Source organism: Pteronotus mesoamericanus, unplaced genomic scaffold, assembly GCF_021234165.1.
Source record: "Pteronotus mesoamericanus isolate MK-2021 breed Mesoamerican mustached bat unplaced genomic scaffold, CSHL_Meso_final contig_40, whole genome shotgun sequence".
NCBI lineage: Eukaryota > Metazoa > Chordata > Mammalia > Chiroptera > Mormoopidae > Pteronotus > Pteronotus mesoamericanus.
The window spans coordinates 12157668-12178400 of NW_026555150.1; the positions used below are offsets into that span (position 1 = coordinate 12157668).

Consider the following 20733-nt stretch of genomic DNA (forward strand, 5'->3'; position numbering starts at 1 on the left):
TAGTCATTCTGTACTCAGCACTCAGGCTTAGGCACCACGGGGTGGGGTAGAGTCCCTCCTGTGGGTGGGGTTATTGTGTCCTTTCTTGCTGCTGCCACTCAGGGGCTTGGTCTGCCTGAGCCAGATGGCTGCTGCCATGTCAGAGATGACTCAGCTCTGGGATCCTGCCAGCTATTCTCTCAGTTCTCTTCCCAAAACCTCTGTCCCTAGTGTCTCCTCATACATTTGTAGACCACTCTGCGCCCCCTTTAGTGAGGGATCTACTATCTGTGACTGTCACTCTACTCAGCAGTCAGGTTTAAGCTCCACAGGGCCAGGGCAGAATCCCTTCTAGGGGCAGAGCTATTGTTTTCTCTCACGCTGCTGCCACTTAGGGGAATGGTCTGCCTGAGGAAGATGGCTGCTGCTATATGGGGGATGACTCAGCACTGGGATCCCTCCGGGTATTCCCTTAGTTCTCTCTCCAAAGCCTCCTCACCTCCGTCTCTCTTCAGGCATCTCTAGTCCACTCTGCCCCCACCTTTTCTGGAGCCCTGAGTAAGTGGCTGTCAATAAAAATTTATATGTTGGCCCTTTAAATGGCTCTTTGCATCTCCAGCCTCCCATCTGTAGCAGAAAATAACCCTGCTGCTTTTTGCAGCTGGCTGTTATATGTGTCCTTTTTGGGCTGTGGTGCTATAGGCTGTGGATCCCCGCTTATGGTTTAGACACTACTCTTCTCAGAGGTTTCCTATTGGCCATTTAAATATTCCTCTGGCACTGCAGCCCATAGGCATCCCTCCCACCTTCTTGGGTCTCCACCACGCTCCTTACCAGTTAGGTTGTGCTAAAGCTGATTCTTCTGTCTGTCTGAGATTATAAGGCTTCTCTCTCACTATTGTTCAGTTGTTTGTTCCCAGGTGATTTCTCCACATTTTTGTTGTAATTCCAGATTCATCCTGGCAGGAGGTCAGTGTGTCTTCCATTATTTTGTCTGCCACCTTGCCTTCCCGGCACTATATATCTGCCCACCTTTCTTAGGGAAAATAAGGATGCACATTATACATGAGTAGTACTAATTCTGTATCTGTATGAATGTTTTTAATTCTTTTATTTATTCTTAAGCATTAAAAGTGCAACTCTAGAAAGAAATAACGGTATCCATATGCAAAATACCCTGGAATATGATAATCAGTTTTGTGGTACTTATAACGAACTGGCAAAGAAAGCAGTCTTTGCCAACAATGCAATGAAATGAAACAAAGAATGACATATTTTTATCCACAGAGTAAGATAGGTGATGCAGATTGTTATACACTTGATAAGATAGTTGATGCTGACTTTTTTACCGTAGGGTGAACAGCACAGCATTTCTCTTTGTACACTTTAGGTGGGAGAAATTAGTGGAAAATCCCTTGGAAAATGTTGAAATGGTTTTCATACACTGCAAGCTTTAAGCTAAAAGTTATTAAATATGCTAAAAAGCATGACAACAGAGCTGCTGAGAGAAATTTCAGACCTCCTTTGACAGGAAGTATCACCAGATTGTGGGGCAACAGGAAGAAATGCTTCTTCAGATGCCAAGACAGAAGAAGGTAATGTGAGGGAAGCCTCCAAAGTAGCTGGAGGTTGGAGCAGGAAGTGAAGACTTGGATTGTGGAACAGCGTCAAATTGGGATCTCTGGTTCAACCAAGATTATACAAGAAGAAGGTAAAAGGATTGCACAAGAAAAAAAACATTGATGATTTCTCACGGACACCTAAATAGTGTTTTTACTTTATGAAGTGAGAAGGTTTGAGTATGAGGACATGAACTGAACTTGCCCCAAATCTTCCATCAACCTATGAGAATCAAGTCTTGGAATTTCATTCTTATGTTATCAGTCTTCAAAATACAACTTTGAGCTGTCCCAAATCACCAGTATGGATGAGGTCCCACTCACATTTGATGTACCATCCAACGAACTCTTAACATCACAGGAGCAAAGGCCATGGCTGTTAAAATTAGTGGTCATAAGAAAACACATTTCACTGTTGTTCTAGCTTGTTGTGCAGCTGGGACAAAGCTACCACTTATGATCATCTTTAAAAGAAAAACTTTTCCAAAGGAAAGATTCCAAGCAGAGTTATTCTCCAAGGGCATGAAAATAGATGGATGAATGTAGAAGGCATGAAAATGTGGTTTTACAAAATCTGGTCACAAAGGCCTGGAGGCTTAACCTAAAAAACCAGCTTTGCTTGTTTTTGATCACTTCAAAACCCATGCTACACAAAGTGCAAAAGCAATTGCAGAGTGCATTTGAAAACCCAACTTGCTGTGATACCTGTTGCAGTAACCAGCCAACTACAACCTCTTGATGTGTCAGTAAACAAGCCCTTTAAGGCCCTAATGAAGAAAGAGTGGACGTCGTAGATGCAGTTGTCTGGTGATGATTTAACACCTACAGGCAGGATCAAGGAAGCATCCATTGTCCAGGCTTGTGACTGGATCCTAAGATCATGGAACAGTGTCAAGAAGGAAGTGGTTTTGAAATTATTTTAAAAATGCAGCATCAGCAATTCTATGGGTGGAACTGATGATAATGAAATTTACCGGGATGAGGAAAGTGACTCTTCAGAAGACACTGGTAATAGAGAAATTGAAGATGATACTTCTGATAGTGACAGTGACGAAGAATTCTTGGCTTCTATGATGTGTAAATATCATAAATTTGGTATTGGTATATAAAATTTCTTGTACCATAATATGTTCAAAAATAAATGCTAAAGTTCCTTTATAATACACAAACAAGCATCTAAATATACATAAATAAAAATTGAATTAAAAACTTAAAACGGAAGATTTTTTCCCTGAAAGTTTGGGCCAAAAATGTGTGTGCACATTACACATGGCAAAATCCAGTAATTTCACTTATATGTGGTATCTAATGAACAAAATAAACTAACAAACAAAATAGAAACAGACTCATAGATACAGAGAACAGACTGACAGCTGTCATAAAGGAGGGGGTTGTGAGCTGGGTTTTAAAGATAAAGAGATTAAGCAAAAAATATAAATAAATAAAAACTCAAAACGCATAGATACAGACAACAGTATGGTGATTACCAGAGGGAAAAGAGGGTGGAGGAAGGTAGAAGAAGATAAGGGAGGCGGGAATGGTCATGGACGGAGACTTGACTTAGGGTGATAAACACACAATACAATATATAGATTATGTATTAAAGAATTGTATACATGAAGCCTGTATAATTTTATTAACCAACGTCACCCCAATCAATTTCATTAAAAAAAAAAAGCTCTTCAATAGAAAGAAAAAAAATCTCACTTGTCACTTTGGAAAGCTTTTATTATGTCAATCATATGTGAGAAAAGGGATTGACTTAGCATTTCATACCTATTTTAATATTCTTCAGTTTATTGAATGTAATCTCCCTTCCATCAAAAGTCAGAAATCAAATAGTAAATGAAAGGAAAATCACATGTCAATGACTACGTCTTAGGAGGGCCTCCAGGTAAACAACCTGCAAACATCCAAGGCCCACAGTATACAAAGCAATATACTGGGTCCTGTGAAGGTAAGTGGTACTTAGTGAGACAGATCCCATTCCTTAATGAGCTTACTCATTAGAAAATAGAAAATAGAAAGGTCATGACAATAAATGAGAATGCAAAGATAATGCATGCTGTAATAGAGGCTCAAGAAAAAGGCTGTGGGATGGCAGAGGATGAAGCAACTGATTGTGTTTGGGTGATCAACTTCCCCTGGGGAGTTGGAGAGGTATTTTTTAATGAGATGAGGAATTTTGATGGATGGAGGAGAGAGGTAGAGTTATTGTTGATGAAGAAAATAGAATGACTCAAAGGCTCAAAATTAACAAAAAGTGGATTGTTCTCCAGTAGAAGATTGCATTTAAGTTTTTGTGTCTAGGCTACTACTCATTGAACCATTGGGGTGAGGATATGGTAAGTCAGCCCTGAAATTTTACCTTTGTGCACTTAGTTTTGTTGGATGTTCTACTGCTGTATATGGTCAAGTGTAAACTAGGTTACTTTCTAAGTGCTACTTTACTTTCTTAATGAATTTACTTTATAGTTGAAGGAGAGGAAGAGTAGTAGAAGCTTAGGCCCTGTATGAGCTGAACTCTAGCTCCACTCGACTTCCTTGGAGCAGCCACTCATATAACGAAACATAGCCAGTATGAGGAGTGGAAGGTCAGTCTGGACAGTCTGTTGCTCTTTATCCATACTTGGCTTCTGAGCCTTCTTCATTATAGTATCAGAGAGCTGGAACTTGAATGCAGTCAACTAACAATTTTTAAGTTCTTTCTTGAACAATGGGGTAGTATATACTTTTCATTTGAGCCATTAAATACCACTATAAAATTGGCCATGTGGCCAATGCCAATTCATCGTTACCTTAATGATTGCTTCAGAAATATAATGGGCAGATGCTAGTGGTACAAGCAGGGAAACAAAAGGATTTGGCTTACAATATTTCACAAATTCACAAAATGAGAATAGTAGATAATTTAGAGATCATTGAGCCCACGTCTCCCCTTCAATATACAGATGGTGAAGCTGACATTTAATCACTGGTTTCTTATAGGCTCCATGGTAAGCAAAATTAAGCCAATTTGCCTGACCTCTTTTCTCTCTTACTTCTGTAATACATATAAGAAACCAAACCTCCTTTTTCTTTTGGAATGTTTGTAAAGTCAGAGAGAAATTAGTTAATGGAGGCAATGGAATTTGCATCCAGCATTTATTGTGATGATAGCCTTGAGTTTTGGTTTATTGAGAGAAGAATGTGATTGTTTGCAGAATGTTTCCTTCCCCTTACCCATGAATTAATTAAAAACAAAGGAACTTTAGATCCCAGAGAGTTAGCCAAAAAGACAAAATTAGTTATTTCTTTTATTTTAAGAGGTCTTTGATCCAAAGATAATTGATCTGGCAGAACAAAATAATCTGACATTTCCATTTTAAATGGAAATAACAGGAATTTAAAGATCTGTCTGGGAAATGGAGCTAATAAAAGTGCTGCCTATTATGACTTGGTTTCTTGATTGAAAATTTCTAAGGTGGAGGATATTATAGTTAAATTCCTTATCATCCTGCCTGTATTTCATTTTTTCTTTGGAAAAATGTAGTATGTGATAAAGTGATAATAGAATCAAAGAACTGTTTCATTCTTCTTTACCAGATTGTAAATCGAACTGTCCTACAAAAATATTTAAAGAAACGCATTCTTCACATCCCAGAATGTGTCCCACTTACTTCATCGTTCTTCTCCTCTGATCTCAGCTTGGGTAAAGAGAAGAATGCAAATTAGGAGACAGAGGAAGGGCTTCTCTTATCCTATCTTGAGTAGGAGGAATTAAGATGAAGGAATATTACCAATTATTCTTTTGTTCTTAGAAGATGAAGTAGACTCAAAGTTATTAATCAGGAGAAACTCCTCAAACTGCTGTTATTCATGCAGCTGTGTCAAAACCTTTGGTAATAAATTTAACAATGTTATCCTTTACTAAAATATTTCTATTCTAAGTATTTTTGCTAATGTGCATTTAAAAAGAATAATAAAGGGAACATGAAAAAGTACTTACAAATTTAATTTTATTTCTGCCTTACCAACACATTTTTCTTGTTGCTATGCACAGTACTGTTGAAAGTTTAAATTGTTGCCTTAAGGATAGAAAGTAATACTGTGTGAGAACTTTGATTTTCTGCTTTGCCATTAAGACCAGGGCTACCTTTCTGCTACTTCATCTATGTCAAAACTGTGTTTTAAGCAAGTAAGGAAAGACAGAGACTCCACTGTGAGTTGATAAAATGCTGTATGATGACCAGAAGAAAACCCAGGGTTGTTGACTATACATCTCATTTATTTCATTGCACGTACGTAACATCGGACAATTTCACTTATACTTTATGTTGCAAAAGCAAGTTATAATAACCTTTGAGAGAGATGTAAAAATATTAGTATGCCATAAAAATAGGTAAACTAAGAACATATTCTTTGTGTGTAGATAAATATTTTGAGCTCTCATAAACATAGAAACACAAACTCAAACTGACCACCTAAAGAAATTGGACCACAGGCCCAATTATTTATGTTTAGTTTTCAAACATATACAGACATACTTAATTTATATCTGAAGTCTTACCGTATTATATACAAAATATAGTGAAGCTACATAGTTTATTTCAGAAATATGAATCACAGAGGTCTCTTAAGAATTCTATAACATTTTATCACTACTTATAATATTAACCTGAGGTTGTACAAAGTAGAGAAATACTCTTCTAATATCTCAATTTTCAAAAGTTTACAAAAACTTAGGAGTTTCTTCATCTCTCTTATTATTAAAGTAATTTGAGTATTCACATGGTACTTTAACAATTCTATGCTTATATAAAATCTACCACAGGAATATTTTTATTCTTGGAAAATTTCATCAATTTGAAGGGTTTTTTTTGTAAGCAGAACTAAAAATCTTAGTGTTAAGGGTTACTGAAGTCTACAATAAATCAATGATAAAACTGGAAGTGGAGCCTTTGGCTTCTGGACATCAGATCTTATGGGTGGATTACCATCAGTATTTTGCCTCCCACACTCTAAAGGTTAGCCTATTTCAGTCTAGTTATTAATGTGGAAAAAAATGGACCTAGTATAGTAACCTTGCCAAAAAGTCAAGTTTACATATAGCTCACTCCTAGTAAAATTGTAATATGAAATATTTGGTAATTGTGTATATATACAAGCATCAGCAAATTGCAGAGTGTTTCAATAACTCTAAGTAATTATTCATTTGAAGAATACAAGTTCTATTTTAAATTACAATTTTTTTAATTTTTGAAATACGGGGCTATTTCTAAGTAGACATTGGGCAGTTGTGGGATTTGTTTATGATGGAAAATAATTTTGGTTTTATAGCAAAAAAATGTAGTTTAAGTTACATATTAATCCAAGCTGTAGTGAAAGAACCTTAGACTTAAAAGTCAGGAGTCCTGGGTTCAAGTTTCAGCTTTGCAGGAGAAAGCTAAGATAGCAGTGTAGGTAAACACAGCTCACCTCCTTGTACAACAACATCAAAATTACAAATAAAGTACAGAAAATTTGTCATTCAGAACTGCCAGAAATTGAGCTGAATTGAAGTTCTACAACAACAGAATTAAAGAAGAAACCACACTGAGACTGGTAAGAAGGGTGGAGATACAAAATGGGTTGGTTCCACACCCACATGTAGTAGATAAAAATTGGAAGGGGTATCTCAAGAGTGAGCAGTTCCAGCCCCACAGCAGGCACCCCCCACCCAGCCCAGGGCTTCAGTGCCAGATAGATAAGTTCCCATAACTTCCAATGGTAAACAGTGGAGATTGAGGCTGTGGAAGATAGAAACTTCTGGATTCCCAGGCAGTTTCTCTTAAAGGGTCCACACACGGACTTACTCAGACTCACTGACTCTGAGCTCTAGCACTGGGGCAACAGCTTGAAAGACACCAGAGGCAGACAGGGATGAACTGAGTTGACCTGTATCAGGGTGAGAGTTGGAGGGGCAGCTTTCTCCCAGAGAAAAGTGCTGGCAGAGGCCATTGTTCCTTTTCTGGGCCCTCCCCTCACAGAGCTGACAGACAAGAATCATATCTGAGACTCCATCACCTGACTCACACTGTTTGCCCCATCCTCATGATTCTCTGAGGCTCTGCCCCACCCAACTTTAGGGCCCACCCAAGCTGTTTCCAGTGGCTTTTCCATATTAATGGCTTTTCTTGGCCCATGCTTCAGATTTTCCTAAATCCTTTCAAACAAAATCTGGCCTCAGCAAGCCCCATACCTCTTTCTAAGTGGCCCCAGGCCCAGCACTAGCAGCACCTGGCCTTCGTTCACAGTTTGGCCTTGCCTGGGCACCTCCAAGTCCAGCATAAGTAGCAGCCATCTGCAGATCGCTTTGCAGCTTATGCCAGGTGGCTCTTACAAAACACAGGCAGTGGCTGACCTTGACCTGCACCTTTCAGAGAACCCTAGAGCCACCACACCCAGAGGACAGTGGCAGACCATGTGGTAGCACCACCACCCAATCACCTCCAAAAGTAACACACTCATGGGGCAGACTCAGCAGGCACCAGAGCTCTGCTGAAGTAAATCTTACTCTATGAGTGGGACTCTGCACAGCCGATCTTCCACAGTGGTTGGAGGTTGGTGGTCAGTGGTCACAGCCAGTCCTTGAAGCTGATTGGCCTGGGTAAATCCCTCCCATTGATCTTCCAACAGCAATTAAGGTTCAACTCCAAGAGCAGGGTGTACACAGCCCACATTGGTGAGTGCACCTTGTGTACCCAGTTTGAGTGATAGGGGAGGCTGTGCCACTAAACCCTACAGGACACCTATTACATCAGGCCACTCTACCAAGCCTGGAAGAAGTAGCAGCTCTACCTAATACATAGAAACAAACACAGGGAAACTGCTAAAATGGGGAGACAAACATGGCCCAAGTGAAAGAATAGAACAAAACTCCAGAGAAAGAACTACGCAAAATGGAGACAAGCAAGCTTCTAGGTGCAGAGTTCAAGTACTGGTTATAATGATGCTCAAAGAACTTAGGGGAAGAACAGGTGAACTCAGAACTTCAACAGCATAAAAAAGGACATGGAAACCATAAAAAAGAACCAGTCAGAAATTAAGAATACACTAACTGAAATGAAGAACAATTTACAAGAAATCGAAAATAGAGTGGATGAAGCCAAGAAGTCAGTGACTTGGAATATAGTTAAGCAAAATATACCCAATCAGAACAGCAAGAAGAGAAGGATTTTTTTTTAAATGAGGATAGTGTAAGAAGCTCTAGGACAACTTCAAGTATACCAACATTCACATCATGAGGGTGCCTGAAGGAGGAGAGAGAGCAAGAAATTGAAAACCTATTTGAAAAAATAATGACAGAAAACTTCCCTAACTGGTGAATGAAATAAACATGTAAGTTCAGGAACCACAGAGAGTCCCAACCAAGATGAACCCAAAGAGTCCCACAGCAAGACGCATCATAATTAAAATGCCAGAGGTTAAAGACAAGGAGATAAACTTAAAAGCAGCAAGAGAAAAGCCGATAGTTACCTATAGGGGAGTTCCCCTAAGAATGTCAGCTAATTTCTCAGAAGAAATTTTGTAGGCTAAAAGGAATTGGCAAGAAATATTCAAAGTGGTGAAAAGCAAGGACCTACAACCAAGATTACTCTTTCCAGCTAAGCTATCATATAGAACCGAAGGAGAGGTAAAGAGCTTCCAAGACAGGAAAAAACTAAAGGAGTTCATCATCATCAAACCAGTATTATATGAAATGTTAAAGGGACTTTTCTAAGAAGAAGATCAAAACTATGAATGATAAAATGATAATAAATACATATCTATCAACAATTGAATCTAAAGTACAAAATAAGCAAGCAGAACAGAAACAGAATCATAGATTCAGAAAACATATTGATGGTTGCCAGGTAAGAAGGGGACAGGGGATGGGCGAAAAAAAGTGAAAGATTAAGAAGTACAAGTTGGTAGTTACAAAATAGTCATGGGGATGTAAAGGACATGGGGATGTAAAGGACAGCACAGGTAACACAGTAGCCAAAGAATATATATGCATGAATCATAGGCATGGACAACAGTGTGGGGGCTGCCTGAGGGAGGAGGGATGGGGTGGAGGAGAGCAAAGGGTGAAAAATCAGGTCAACTATAATAGCATAATAAATAAAATAAAAATTTTTTAAAAGTTGAGTTTTGCCACTAATGAACCACCTCAAAACCTTGAACAATTTATGACCTCTCTAGGCTACAGGGGGTTATTTTCCTATAAAAATAAATTTTGAATCAGATGTTTGCTAAGTGCCTTTTCATCTCAAAGAGTCTATACTTGTTTTTATTCCAGTATTTATTTTTCCATTCATTGCCTTTCCCTACTTCTACCATTAATTTCACATAAATAACCTTAAATTTCATGACTTCCATTTGGTGGTATTAGCCTAGGACACAGCAGGCATACAATAAATACTTTTTGCTGATGATGGTGATAAGGAGTTGGATCAAATGACCTATACATTTCCTTGCAGTTCTCAAAGCCTGTGACTGTTATATTTCTACCCAGGGAGATCTCATTTGAGCTTGGATTATATGCTGTAACACTTTAAAAAGATAGTATCCTGCAGTCTTGAATGCAAGCAGTGCTAAGAGGTAAATAACTTTGATTTTAATCTTTATTTTTCCTCTGGCAATATCTTGATTAGGAAGCACTCAACAAACTTACTTATAAGCAGTGTTCATAGGGCAATTGAAAAATCTTAACATAGGCAATCATAATAGAACTAATTGAATTTGAGGGTTATGGAATCACTAGAGAATGACTTTTATTTACATGTATTCTACCTGTTAGATGACAGGTAATAGTATAGCCATGTAAGTGATCTAGAAAAACATTTTCTGTCTAGTTTGGGAGAACTAATCTGAACAAAGTAAATACTAGGTAGCTAACTGGGTGTATCTCTAGTTTTTAGTACATTGTTAGGTTAAAGTTTTAGTTACTCTGTGATTGTCAGTGAATCCTGAGTTCACTGCAGGTCACTCCTGGTGTTACCTCTTGAGAATTTGTAAGAGGCCTTCCTTTCTATGCGTTGATATCATTAGCACATTTTTTTTTTGCTCATTATTTCCTGTATACCTCTCCTCCTCAGTGAGTTACTGATAGACCTATACACATAATCAGTCTTTGTAAAAGTGCAAACAGTATCCTATAAACAAGAGCATTCATATAATGGGTTTTAGTAATATGAAGACAAGTCACAAATGTTGTTTGAGGTCAGCCTTGCTCAGCTTGGTTCTTAGGTCTCCAGTGTTCTTTCAGAACACCTGAACTCAACCCTCTCTGGTCAAATCCTCTGAGAAATCTACCTCTCTTCCCTAAATCTATTATGTTTTCACTATAAGACGAGCCACACTGAAAGGAAAAGAAACCCACAGAGACAAGAGGGAAGGAGGGAAGGGGGCGGGGGAAAAGGAAGGGAAGGGGAAAGTCAAGGAACAAATAGCAAGGACTCATGGACAAAACTAAAGGAGAAGAGTTCAGGGAGGGAGGGAGGGAGGGAGAGAGGGAGGAGGCAAGAGAAAGTGGTGGGGGGAAGGCAGAGACAAATGTATTTGAAAAAATAAATAAATAAATTAAAAAAATAGTCTGATTTGGCTATTTCAGATTCAAAGAAACTAACTTTGTTAAATTTAGTTCTTTCTAACCTTTGGCTCTATAGGTCTCCATTCTCATAGAAGCCCAGGGTGAATTCTAATTCTGTCTACAGTTTTCTTTCTTCTCCTGTTCACTTATTCTTAATACCCCCAAGGAGGTTCAAGGTAGGCTACCTCAAAGTATAGTACCTTGCCATGTTGGATATTTTAACCTGAACAAGTTTGAGAAAATGACAGAAGTGGGAAGGTTACTTTGATATAGTCTCCCACACCACCTTCCCTCTCTCTGTACTGAGGAAAAAAGCACCCTCATCCCTGAAGACAGGGAGACACCAAGAACAATCTGAACAAACAGGATTTGTTAAGTTCCCTCCAGTTTATGACACTTAGCTCACATCTTTCCACAACTTTCTAGTCTTCATCAAATCTAACATCAAAACACATGAGTTTAACCATTTCTTTGGGTCTTTATTTTCTTATGGAGACTCTGGTGTCATGGAAAATATTTTTCTCCCCTACACCCCCCTCCACCGTTTCTATCCATTTTCTACCAGCTGACTAGAACTAAACTTTTAACTCTTTACCAGTGTTGACTGTTACTCAAAACTGTCATCAGTTTTTGAGATGTAAATCTTAAACTCTTATATACGTTATTTTTATATAGACTTTTGGGTACAAATAAAAAGCTCAAGAGTACATATACAAAGTATATGGGATACATTGTATGTTTTGGTAAATACTGTTTCTAGTCTTATTTGAGGGTATTAGAGAGATATCCTTAGAATAAATATTGAAGACTTAATTTTTAAAATATAGGTATGTGTATATAAATACCAAGGTGTTCTTGGTTTAATTTCAATTTTCAAGTTGTCCTCTTAGTGTGTAGAGTTAGAAGAGAGCAACAAGCTTGCCTGGGAAAAATAGTGATAATGAATTCCTTATATAATCAAAGATACAAATTCAAGATTTCAGGATACACCTGCTCAGTGGTTACCAAATGCTGATGTTAAAACATGTCACATGGAAAATAGTTTGGAGTACTTTTTCAAAAAAAAATACTGATTGCTGTACCCAAACTCAGAGATTCTAATTCAGTTGTTTTGAAACGAGGCCTAGTTATCTGCATTTTAAAAGTTGTAGTGGTGATTCTCATGCACAGCTAGGACTAGAGAGCACTTAAAGAGGCTTTTCCTTTTTGGATTTAAGAATATTTCCATACTAAAAAGTTAGTGTTATCATTGTTGTTTTACTAGTAATGGTACCTCTGCTTAAAACTTAAAACTTGTAACAATGTACTTATAGCTGAAGAGTCCAAATTCAAGAAAAAGAAAGGTAAAGACAGTCTAGGAACAATGTAAATGTTCTGAGGTGGATCTGTGAGTTGTATTTTTTCACAGACCCATTTTTCTGGGGCATGGATAAATTGTCTACCATTCATCATAAATCAGTGTGAAGTTAATTAGCCATTCCTCCCATTTGCTGCTACAGAACTTAAAGCTCCTTCCTCGGTTACGGCTTTGAGAAGGTAATACAAATACAGATATAGAAGCAAACTGCAATTTGGCAGTAGAGTAGAAATATTTTGAAATTTTAATATTCTTAAAAGGATATTAGATTTGGGTGGAGAGGGAGGTAATGATTTCCTTAGAGGCTCTGAAGAAGAGTAATGTGAATAACACTGGGAAAATCAGCTTCTTTATATACGTGGTTTTTAAATTGCATTACTTGGTAAGTTTACCATTTATTTACTTGACTTTTGCACTTGCACCAAAAACAGAAAGGAAATCTATCTTAATAAAGACTTAGGATACTTTGATATAAGAAGCTTATGAGATGGTAAAGGGGAGGGGGGAGTTAAAACTTAGGTATTTTCAATCCGAAATTCAGGAACTAGCAAAAAGGGCAGGGATATATATCCTTAGATACGCAAGCAAGTGAGGTTATACTAGTGAAAACTAGTAGTCATGATTTCCTCCATTTTGGAAGTTAGGGTTTTGCATGAGCAGTTTTAGTCCCCAAATAAGAGTACAAACATTATATAAATGATGGATCTTTCTCTTTTTCTTTCTTCAACTTGGTATTCCTTGATTTAGAATTCACTTCAGAGATTCTTTAAAATGCAAAATGTGACTTGGTTTTTAAATCTTTGATTTACATACTTTCAGGAACCCATTTGTTATAGAAAGGAAGAACAGCTGTTTTCTCCCTGGGGTTCATTGTTTCAGTCACATCTTTATAAAATACAAATTAGGAAGACTAGGATTTAATTTTTGTTTCTTACAACAAAAAATTAGTTATACAGTTAATGAATATACTTCCTACTTGAAAGTGTATCAGAAAGTACATACTGTTTTTTTCAATCATGGCATATTTACAACTTGTAGATTTGTTTTATAGTTACCTCAATAAAACTGAAAGATTTGTTCTTTGTGGTTTTCGAAATCCACTGAATTTATAATTTATAAAGTTATAGGGGGGTAAATCTGTCACCAAACTGTTTGATGAGTTTTTTTTTGGCTTTTTTGTTTGTTTGTTTTTTTACCACAAGGTACTAGAAAGACAGGAACCATCATCACAAAAAGTAGGAAGAGAAGTACCTTTGGTTTACCTACTATGTAATAGTAACGACAATGAAGTACAAGGTCTTGGTAAGAAATAGAAGACCAAAGACATCAATAATGATAGTACTCAGAATTTGGAAAACATTGTGTAACAAAATGTGAGCATTAAAAAAGCATTTCCAACCTACTGAAAGTCTAGCCTGTTTTTAAAAGCCTGTATGGGAAGCTCAAGATATATTTGTTTCATGTGGGTACTCTAGGTGGGTGGGGATAAAAAGTACCTTACAACATCAAAGAGACTATTATTACATAGAAACTGTAGCTTTTAGAAATGGAAAAAAATTCTAACCAAGGAAAATGAGAAAGCTTATAGATCAAGCAGGTCATGTGCAAACTTTATTTAAGCATGTTGAAGAAAACAAAAGTTGGTGAAAAAAATTTTAAGGTGATCATAAGTTTTCAAGTTACTCGAAATTAGGCAGAGTACTGGAGTACTAGTGGATCTATTTGGTGATGATGGTGCAAAGAGCTTGATGAAAGAAAAAATAAACTTAAATGGTCACTTTATCTAATAAATGAATACATAAGGGAACATGCTAAGTCTTTGTCTCCTGAAATTGATGACTAGATAAAATTGTAAACGAACAGGTGATCTAGGTCCAAATTAAATATAGATAGCTAACCAGAACTAGATAGCATTCTCCTATATTTTGAAGGAACTCAAAATAAAATTTTATATTTAGAGTAATAAAGCACTTAAATATGTTAAAATGTGCCTTTTTAGGAGATTTGGAGATCTTGTGTTTCTACTTGAATAGTAATATATTGAATATTCAGTGATATGAGCTTAAGTAAGCATATAAGGGTTGTCATATGGGAACAAAATTTCAGTTACAAATATGTATGATTAGATAAAGGATAATTCTGAGTCAGGAAAGGACAAGAATTTATAAATCTAAGCCATACCTATACATTTCTTAACCTAAAAACCTGTGCTTGACTTACTCTGGATTCCCACTATGAGGTAAATTGTGAAAGTTCAACATATTACCATTTCTTCATCAGTACTAGCAATTATTAAGGCATAGAATCTTATCTCAGCCATTGATGAGAACATAGATAAAATCGCAAGTAAAGTGAAAAAGGAGACTTGTAGATTCTTGAGTCTTTGGTGTTCTATGTGTTTACAGTGTGGTTAGAAGTGTAGGGGGGCTGATTGAGATGTCCAAGTTGGAGAGACAAAAGGAGAGTTAAAAGGTAATATACTGCTGGTGGAATGTTAGAATTTATAAGGATTCATCTACCTATTGCTTAGGTTAGGAGTTCTCTCATTACTGCTACCATAACATTAATGTGCAAACTATCTATAACCAGCTGCTTTGTTCTAAAGTGTCTCTGACCCTTTGGCAGGCATCAGAGACAACATTTGCTGTATAGGATTGTTTGTGGTAGCAGGATCAGCTAAGCCCAGTGAGTGTATGTGATCCAGTAGAATATGGACTAGCTGACCATTTGGGATTACCATTGTTCTAACAAAGCACATGTGAGGAGTCAAGGGAATTGGTATGCTTTAAAAAATGTGTTAATGTACTATGTGATTTATTTTTCATCATTTAAAAAATTGATGCAAAACATTTGTGTTCTTTTCTTTCTTTCTCTCCCACCTTTTAGAATAATATAGCTGATCCAGAAGAACTGTTCACAAAATTAGAACGCATTGGGAAAGGCTCCTTTGGAGAAGTTTTCAAAGGAATTGATAATCGTACCCAGCAAGTGGTTGCCATTAAAATCATAGACCTGGAGGAAGCTGAAGATGAAATTGAAGACATTCAGCAAGAAATAACTGTTTTGAGTCAGTGTGATAGCTCATATGTAACAAAATACTATGGATCATATTTAAAGGTAATGTGTGTGTTATTTTATTTAAGTCATAACATATTTTCATTATAAGTTTTTATTTCTTTTTTTAATTCCATTTTTTGAAAGGCAGTGTCTTAAGTTAGCATTTGGCAGTCTTTAGTCTCCAGACAGAATCTCGCTGTTTGTAGGTTTAGCAGCTGTATCCTCAATGCATCCCGATACTCTTCTGCACTGTTTTTTCCACGCCTGAACTTTTGGATTGATGGAGGAACAGAAATGCAGCTGGTCCTTGAGACATATCCTTTGTTGGAAAAAAGAGCTTTTCTCCTGTGCTTTCACACATTATTCTCAATGGTCCAGTCTGTCTCAACCTTAGAATTGATAGAATATGAAAGCACGTCACTTATTCCATTGAGATACGGTGGTTATTTTCATAGCTCCCTCTCTCTCCAGGTTGTGAGCTCCTTTTTAAAAATATTTATTTATTTTGTATTTGTTTTTCATTACCATTTATCAACCCTATACCCTCTTCCATATCTATCCACCCTCTTCCCCTGCCCCCTGCAATTACCCTATTGTCCATAGCCATGAATTCTTTCTCTTTTTTTCTTGATGGCAGGGAGTTTTGCTCAGCCAGTCTTGGTTTTTATACTACTTAGCACAGGGCATGGCACATCTTAAGCACACAATAAATATTTGTTAAAATGGAATTAAATTGAATAAATCTGTGCCCCACTCCAAAAAAGTTGGATTGTTAATTTCTAGGATAATGGAATTAGCAGACATGTAAAGTTTCAGGAGATGAAAATGTTACTGCATAACAAAAAAACTCTTTGGTTAGTAAGTCCAAGAATTCTTGGGATCCAGAGTTAGAAGTTTAGTTTGTGTCTATTGAATGTGAAGCAAAAATAGTTAGAAAAATGTAGTTTAAGTTAGAGTTTCAATAATGTGAAAATTAAAAATTTTTATCCTAGTGTTGAATTTTTTTTAAAGGAAGGCATTATTAGTTAGATCTTTGCTTTTCAGGGTTTATGGGAGTGAGAGTTCTATTTTTTTCTTCATCTATCTCTAGGTCAAAAGGGGTGTGTTTACAACTTCTAAAGTTGTTGGCCTGCATAAAAATTAATGCTGTCATTTTATGTTCTGCTGACCAAAAAAAAAAAAAAAAAAACCCACCCTTGGATAATCTCTGTATATTAGTGAATACTGATAATAGAAATTCATCATCAATTTCCCTGTCTTTTTACAAAGTTTGGTTTATTCTGATGTTACATGCATTAGATGATTGTGGAAAGAATGAATCATTAAACAGCCAAGGAGTCACTATGTGTCTTACACTTTACTAGGAGCCAGATATAAAAATGAACAATCACTCCTGCTATTAAGGAGCTCATAATCCCATATTTCACTAAAAAAGTGCAGATTTTGTGATTAAGTATATACAAATACAAATATAGGACAAAAAAGCAAGTAGTCACGTCTAGCCTTTTTCTGGGGGGGTAGAATGAAGTCTTCAAGAAAGGCTTTCAAGAAAAGGTGGTTCTGCTGGCAATTCCTGTTCAATTTACTTATTAGGATAAGCTATTATTACATTTTACTATATACATGATTATTTGTAACATATTTGCATTCGTATTCCTTTGTAGAAGGTTTATTTAGCAGTCCAGTTCTTCTTTAGTAACCCTATGGTTACTCAATCTCAGTAGTTTTAGGTCCTTTTCCTAATTATCATAGTAAACTTGGTTGTAGGATGCCCTAAGAATTTCTTTTTGTGTGTCTATATTTGTGTTTATGTCTTGTATGCTCATTCTGGTCTACTTTTAGTGGATTGAATCCTGGTAATTCCAGACCGACCCTAGAACACACCGAAACCCTTCCCATTTTTAGGCATCTAACAGAAAAGCTACTTTTGGTATCTAAGTTAAAATATTAAATACACCCTATTTAAAACGAGTTATTTTATAAATAAATAAATAAAGAGACCCATCTACTGCAATAGAAGTTTAATCCACAAAGTCAGGAAATCTAGACAGCCCAATTGAAGCAAAAGCAAAGATAAATATATAAATAAGTAAATTACTTAACGACTCTCAAAAAATGGGAAGAAAAAGAAGTTACCCCCAAATGAGTGGAAAAGGGGACTCACCACAGAGAGAGCTCAATGAAATAGAGGCAAGGGAATTATCAGATACTGAATTCAAAACAATGGTTCTAAGGAAGCTCAGTGACCTCAGACAACTCAAAGAGAACAATAAGAAACTGCAGAAAAACTATCAGAATCTTACAGCAAATTATATCAACATGGAAAAAGACATAAAAACTATCAAGAAGACATAAGATGATATGAAGAATACCATTTCTGAATTGAAGAACAGAGTAGAAGGAATCCAAAGCAGGCTGGATGAAGCCGAGGATCGAATGAGTGAGATGGAGGATAAGATATAAAAAAGATCCCAGAAATAACAAGAGATGGAAAAAAGACTCAAAAAGAATGAAGAGGCAGTTAGGGAAATGCAGGACAACCTGAAATGCAATAATATCCGTATAATAGGGATACCAGAAGGAGAAGAAGAGGACCAAGGGATAGAGAAACTCCTCAAAAAAGTATTGATGGAAAATTTTCCTAATTTGAGGAGAGAAAGGCTGTCATGGATCCAGGAGGTACAGAGGACCCCACTCAAGAGGGACTCAAGGAGGTCCAGTCAAAGACATATCATCATTAAAATGGCAACTATCAAAGACAAAGAGAGAATCCTCAAAGCAGCAAGGGAGAAGGAAAAAGTAACATACAAGGGGGCCCTGATACGTCTAGGAGCTGACTTCTCAACAGAAACACTCCAAGCCAGAAGGGAATGGCAACAAATATTCCAAGTCATAAAGAGCAAGGGCCTACAGCCAAGGCTGCTCTATCCAGCAAGGCTCTCCATTAAAATAGAAGGGGAAATAAGGAGTTTCCCAGACAAGAGAAGACTAAAAGAATACATCTCTACCAAACCAGCACTCCAAGATATGCTAAGGGGATTGGTTTAAGCAGATGAAGGAAAAGAATGAGAGAGAGAGGAACACAGGTACAAAGAGAAAAGATGAGTACGTTTCTATCAGTAATATCTCTCAATGTGAATGGATGAAATGCCCCAATCAAAAGACACAGGGTAGCTGTATGGATAAGAAAACATGACCCACACATATGCTGCCTACAAGAGACCCACCTGAGAGCAAGAGACCTACACAGATTGAAAGTAAAGGGGTGGAAAAAAAATATTCCAAGCAAATGGGCAAGAGAAAAAGGCCGGGGTTGCCATACTTGTATCAGACAAAGTAGATTTCAAAACAAAGGCCATAAAGAGAGGCCCAGAGGGGCACTTCATATTACTTAAAGGAAGAATCTATCAAGAAGACATCAACATTCTAAACTTACATGCTCCCAATATAGGCGCCCCCAAGTTTATATGGAAATTGTTGGATGACTTCAAAAAAGATATAGAGAGCAACACACTGATAGTAGGGGATTTCAACACCCCACTGTCAAAAATGGACAGATCTTCCAAACAAAACATTAATAAACATACTGTGGCACTGAATGAAACACTGAAACAAAGAGACTTAACTGACATATAAAGAACCTTACATCCCAAAGAAGAAAAATACACGTTCTTTTCAAATGCTCATGGCAGTTTTTCAGAGATAGACCACATGATAGGACACAAAGCAAACCTCAGCAAATTCAGGAAAATTGAAATAATACCAAACTTTTTCTCGGACCACAAGGGCTTGAAACTGGAGATCAACCTCAAAGAGAAACTTCAAAAACTTGCAAACTCATGGAGACTGAACAGTAGACTATTAAACAATGAATGGGTCAATAATGAGATAAGAGAAGAAATAAAAAAATTTCTGAAAATAAATGAAAATGAACAGACAACAGTCCAAAACCTATGGGACACAGAAAAGGCACTCCTGAGAGGGAAGTTCATAGCACTTACCTAAAAAAGGCTTACCTAAAAAAGATAGAAACATTTCAAATAAAAGACCTAACACTACAACTTCAAGAACTGGAGAAACAACAACAACTACATCCGAAAGCAAGTAGAAGGAAGGAAATAGTCAAGATGAGAGCAGAATGAATGATATAGAGACGAAAAGAACAATTCAAAGGATCAGCCAATCCAGAAGCTGGTTCTTTGAAAAGATAAATAAAATTGACAAACCTTTAAGCAGACTCATCAAAAAAAAAGGGAGAGGACCGAAATTAATAATATCAGAAATGAAAGAGGAGAAATAACTACTGATATCGCAAAAATACAAAGGATTGTCAGAAACAACTGTGAACAATTATATGCCAAGAAATTTGAAAACCTTGATGAAATGGACAAATTTCTAGAAAAGTATAATCTTCCAACACTGAAGGAGAAAGAAACAGAAAGCTTGAACAGACCGGTAACAGCTGGGGAAATTGAAGCAGTCATCAAGAAACTCCCGGCACACAAAAAAGCCCAGGACTGGATGGTTTCACAGGAGAATTTTACAAAACATTTAAGGAAGAGCCAACCCCTGTCCTTCTCAGACTATTCCAAAAAATCCAAGAGGAGGGAAGACTCCCAGACTCTTTCTATGAGGCCAGCATCACCCTGATCCCAAAACCAGATAAAGACCCTACAAAGAAAGAAAACTACAGGCCGATTTTGCTGATGAACATAGATGCTAAAATCCTCAACAGAATATTGGCAAACTGCATCCAGCAATACATCAGAAAGATTATCCACAACGATCAAGTGGCATTCATCCCAGGGTTGCAGGGATGGATCAATATATGCTAGTCAATAAACGTAATACATCACATAAATAAAAGAAAAGACAAAAACCACATGATCATCTCGATAGACGCAGAAAAAGCATTCGATAAGGTACAGCACGCATTTATGATCAAAACACTCAGCAAAATGGGAATAAATGGAGCATTCCTCAATGTCATAAAGGCCATATATGAAAAACCTACAGCCAATATCATATGCAATGGACAAAAACTGAAAGCTTTCCCACTAACATCGGGAACACGACAAGGATGTCCTCTTTCAACACTTTTTTTCAGCATCGTATTGGAAGTCCTA

At 37.0% G+C, this 20733-nt stretch overlaps 1 protein-coding gene across 1 annotated transcript in view; it reads left to right on the forward strand.

The window, feature by feature from the left end:
* Positions 1 to 20733, forward strand: part of STK26 (serine/threonine kinase 26) — a 79267-nt gene that overhangs the window by 28131 nt on the left and 30403 nt on the right. The window contains exon 3 of the mRNA XM_054576969.1: positions 15437 to 15667. Coding sequence (XP_054432944.1) covers positions 15437 to 15667 — 231 coding nt within the window. The remainder of the gene's footprint in view (positions 1 to 15436; positions 15668 to 20733) is intronic.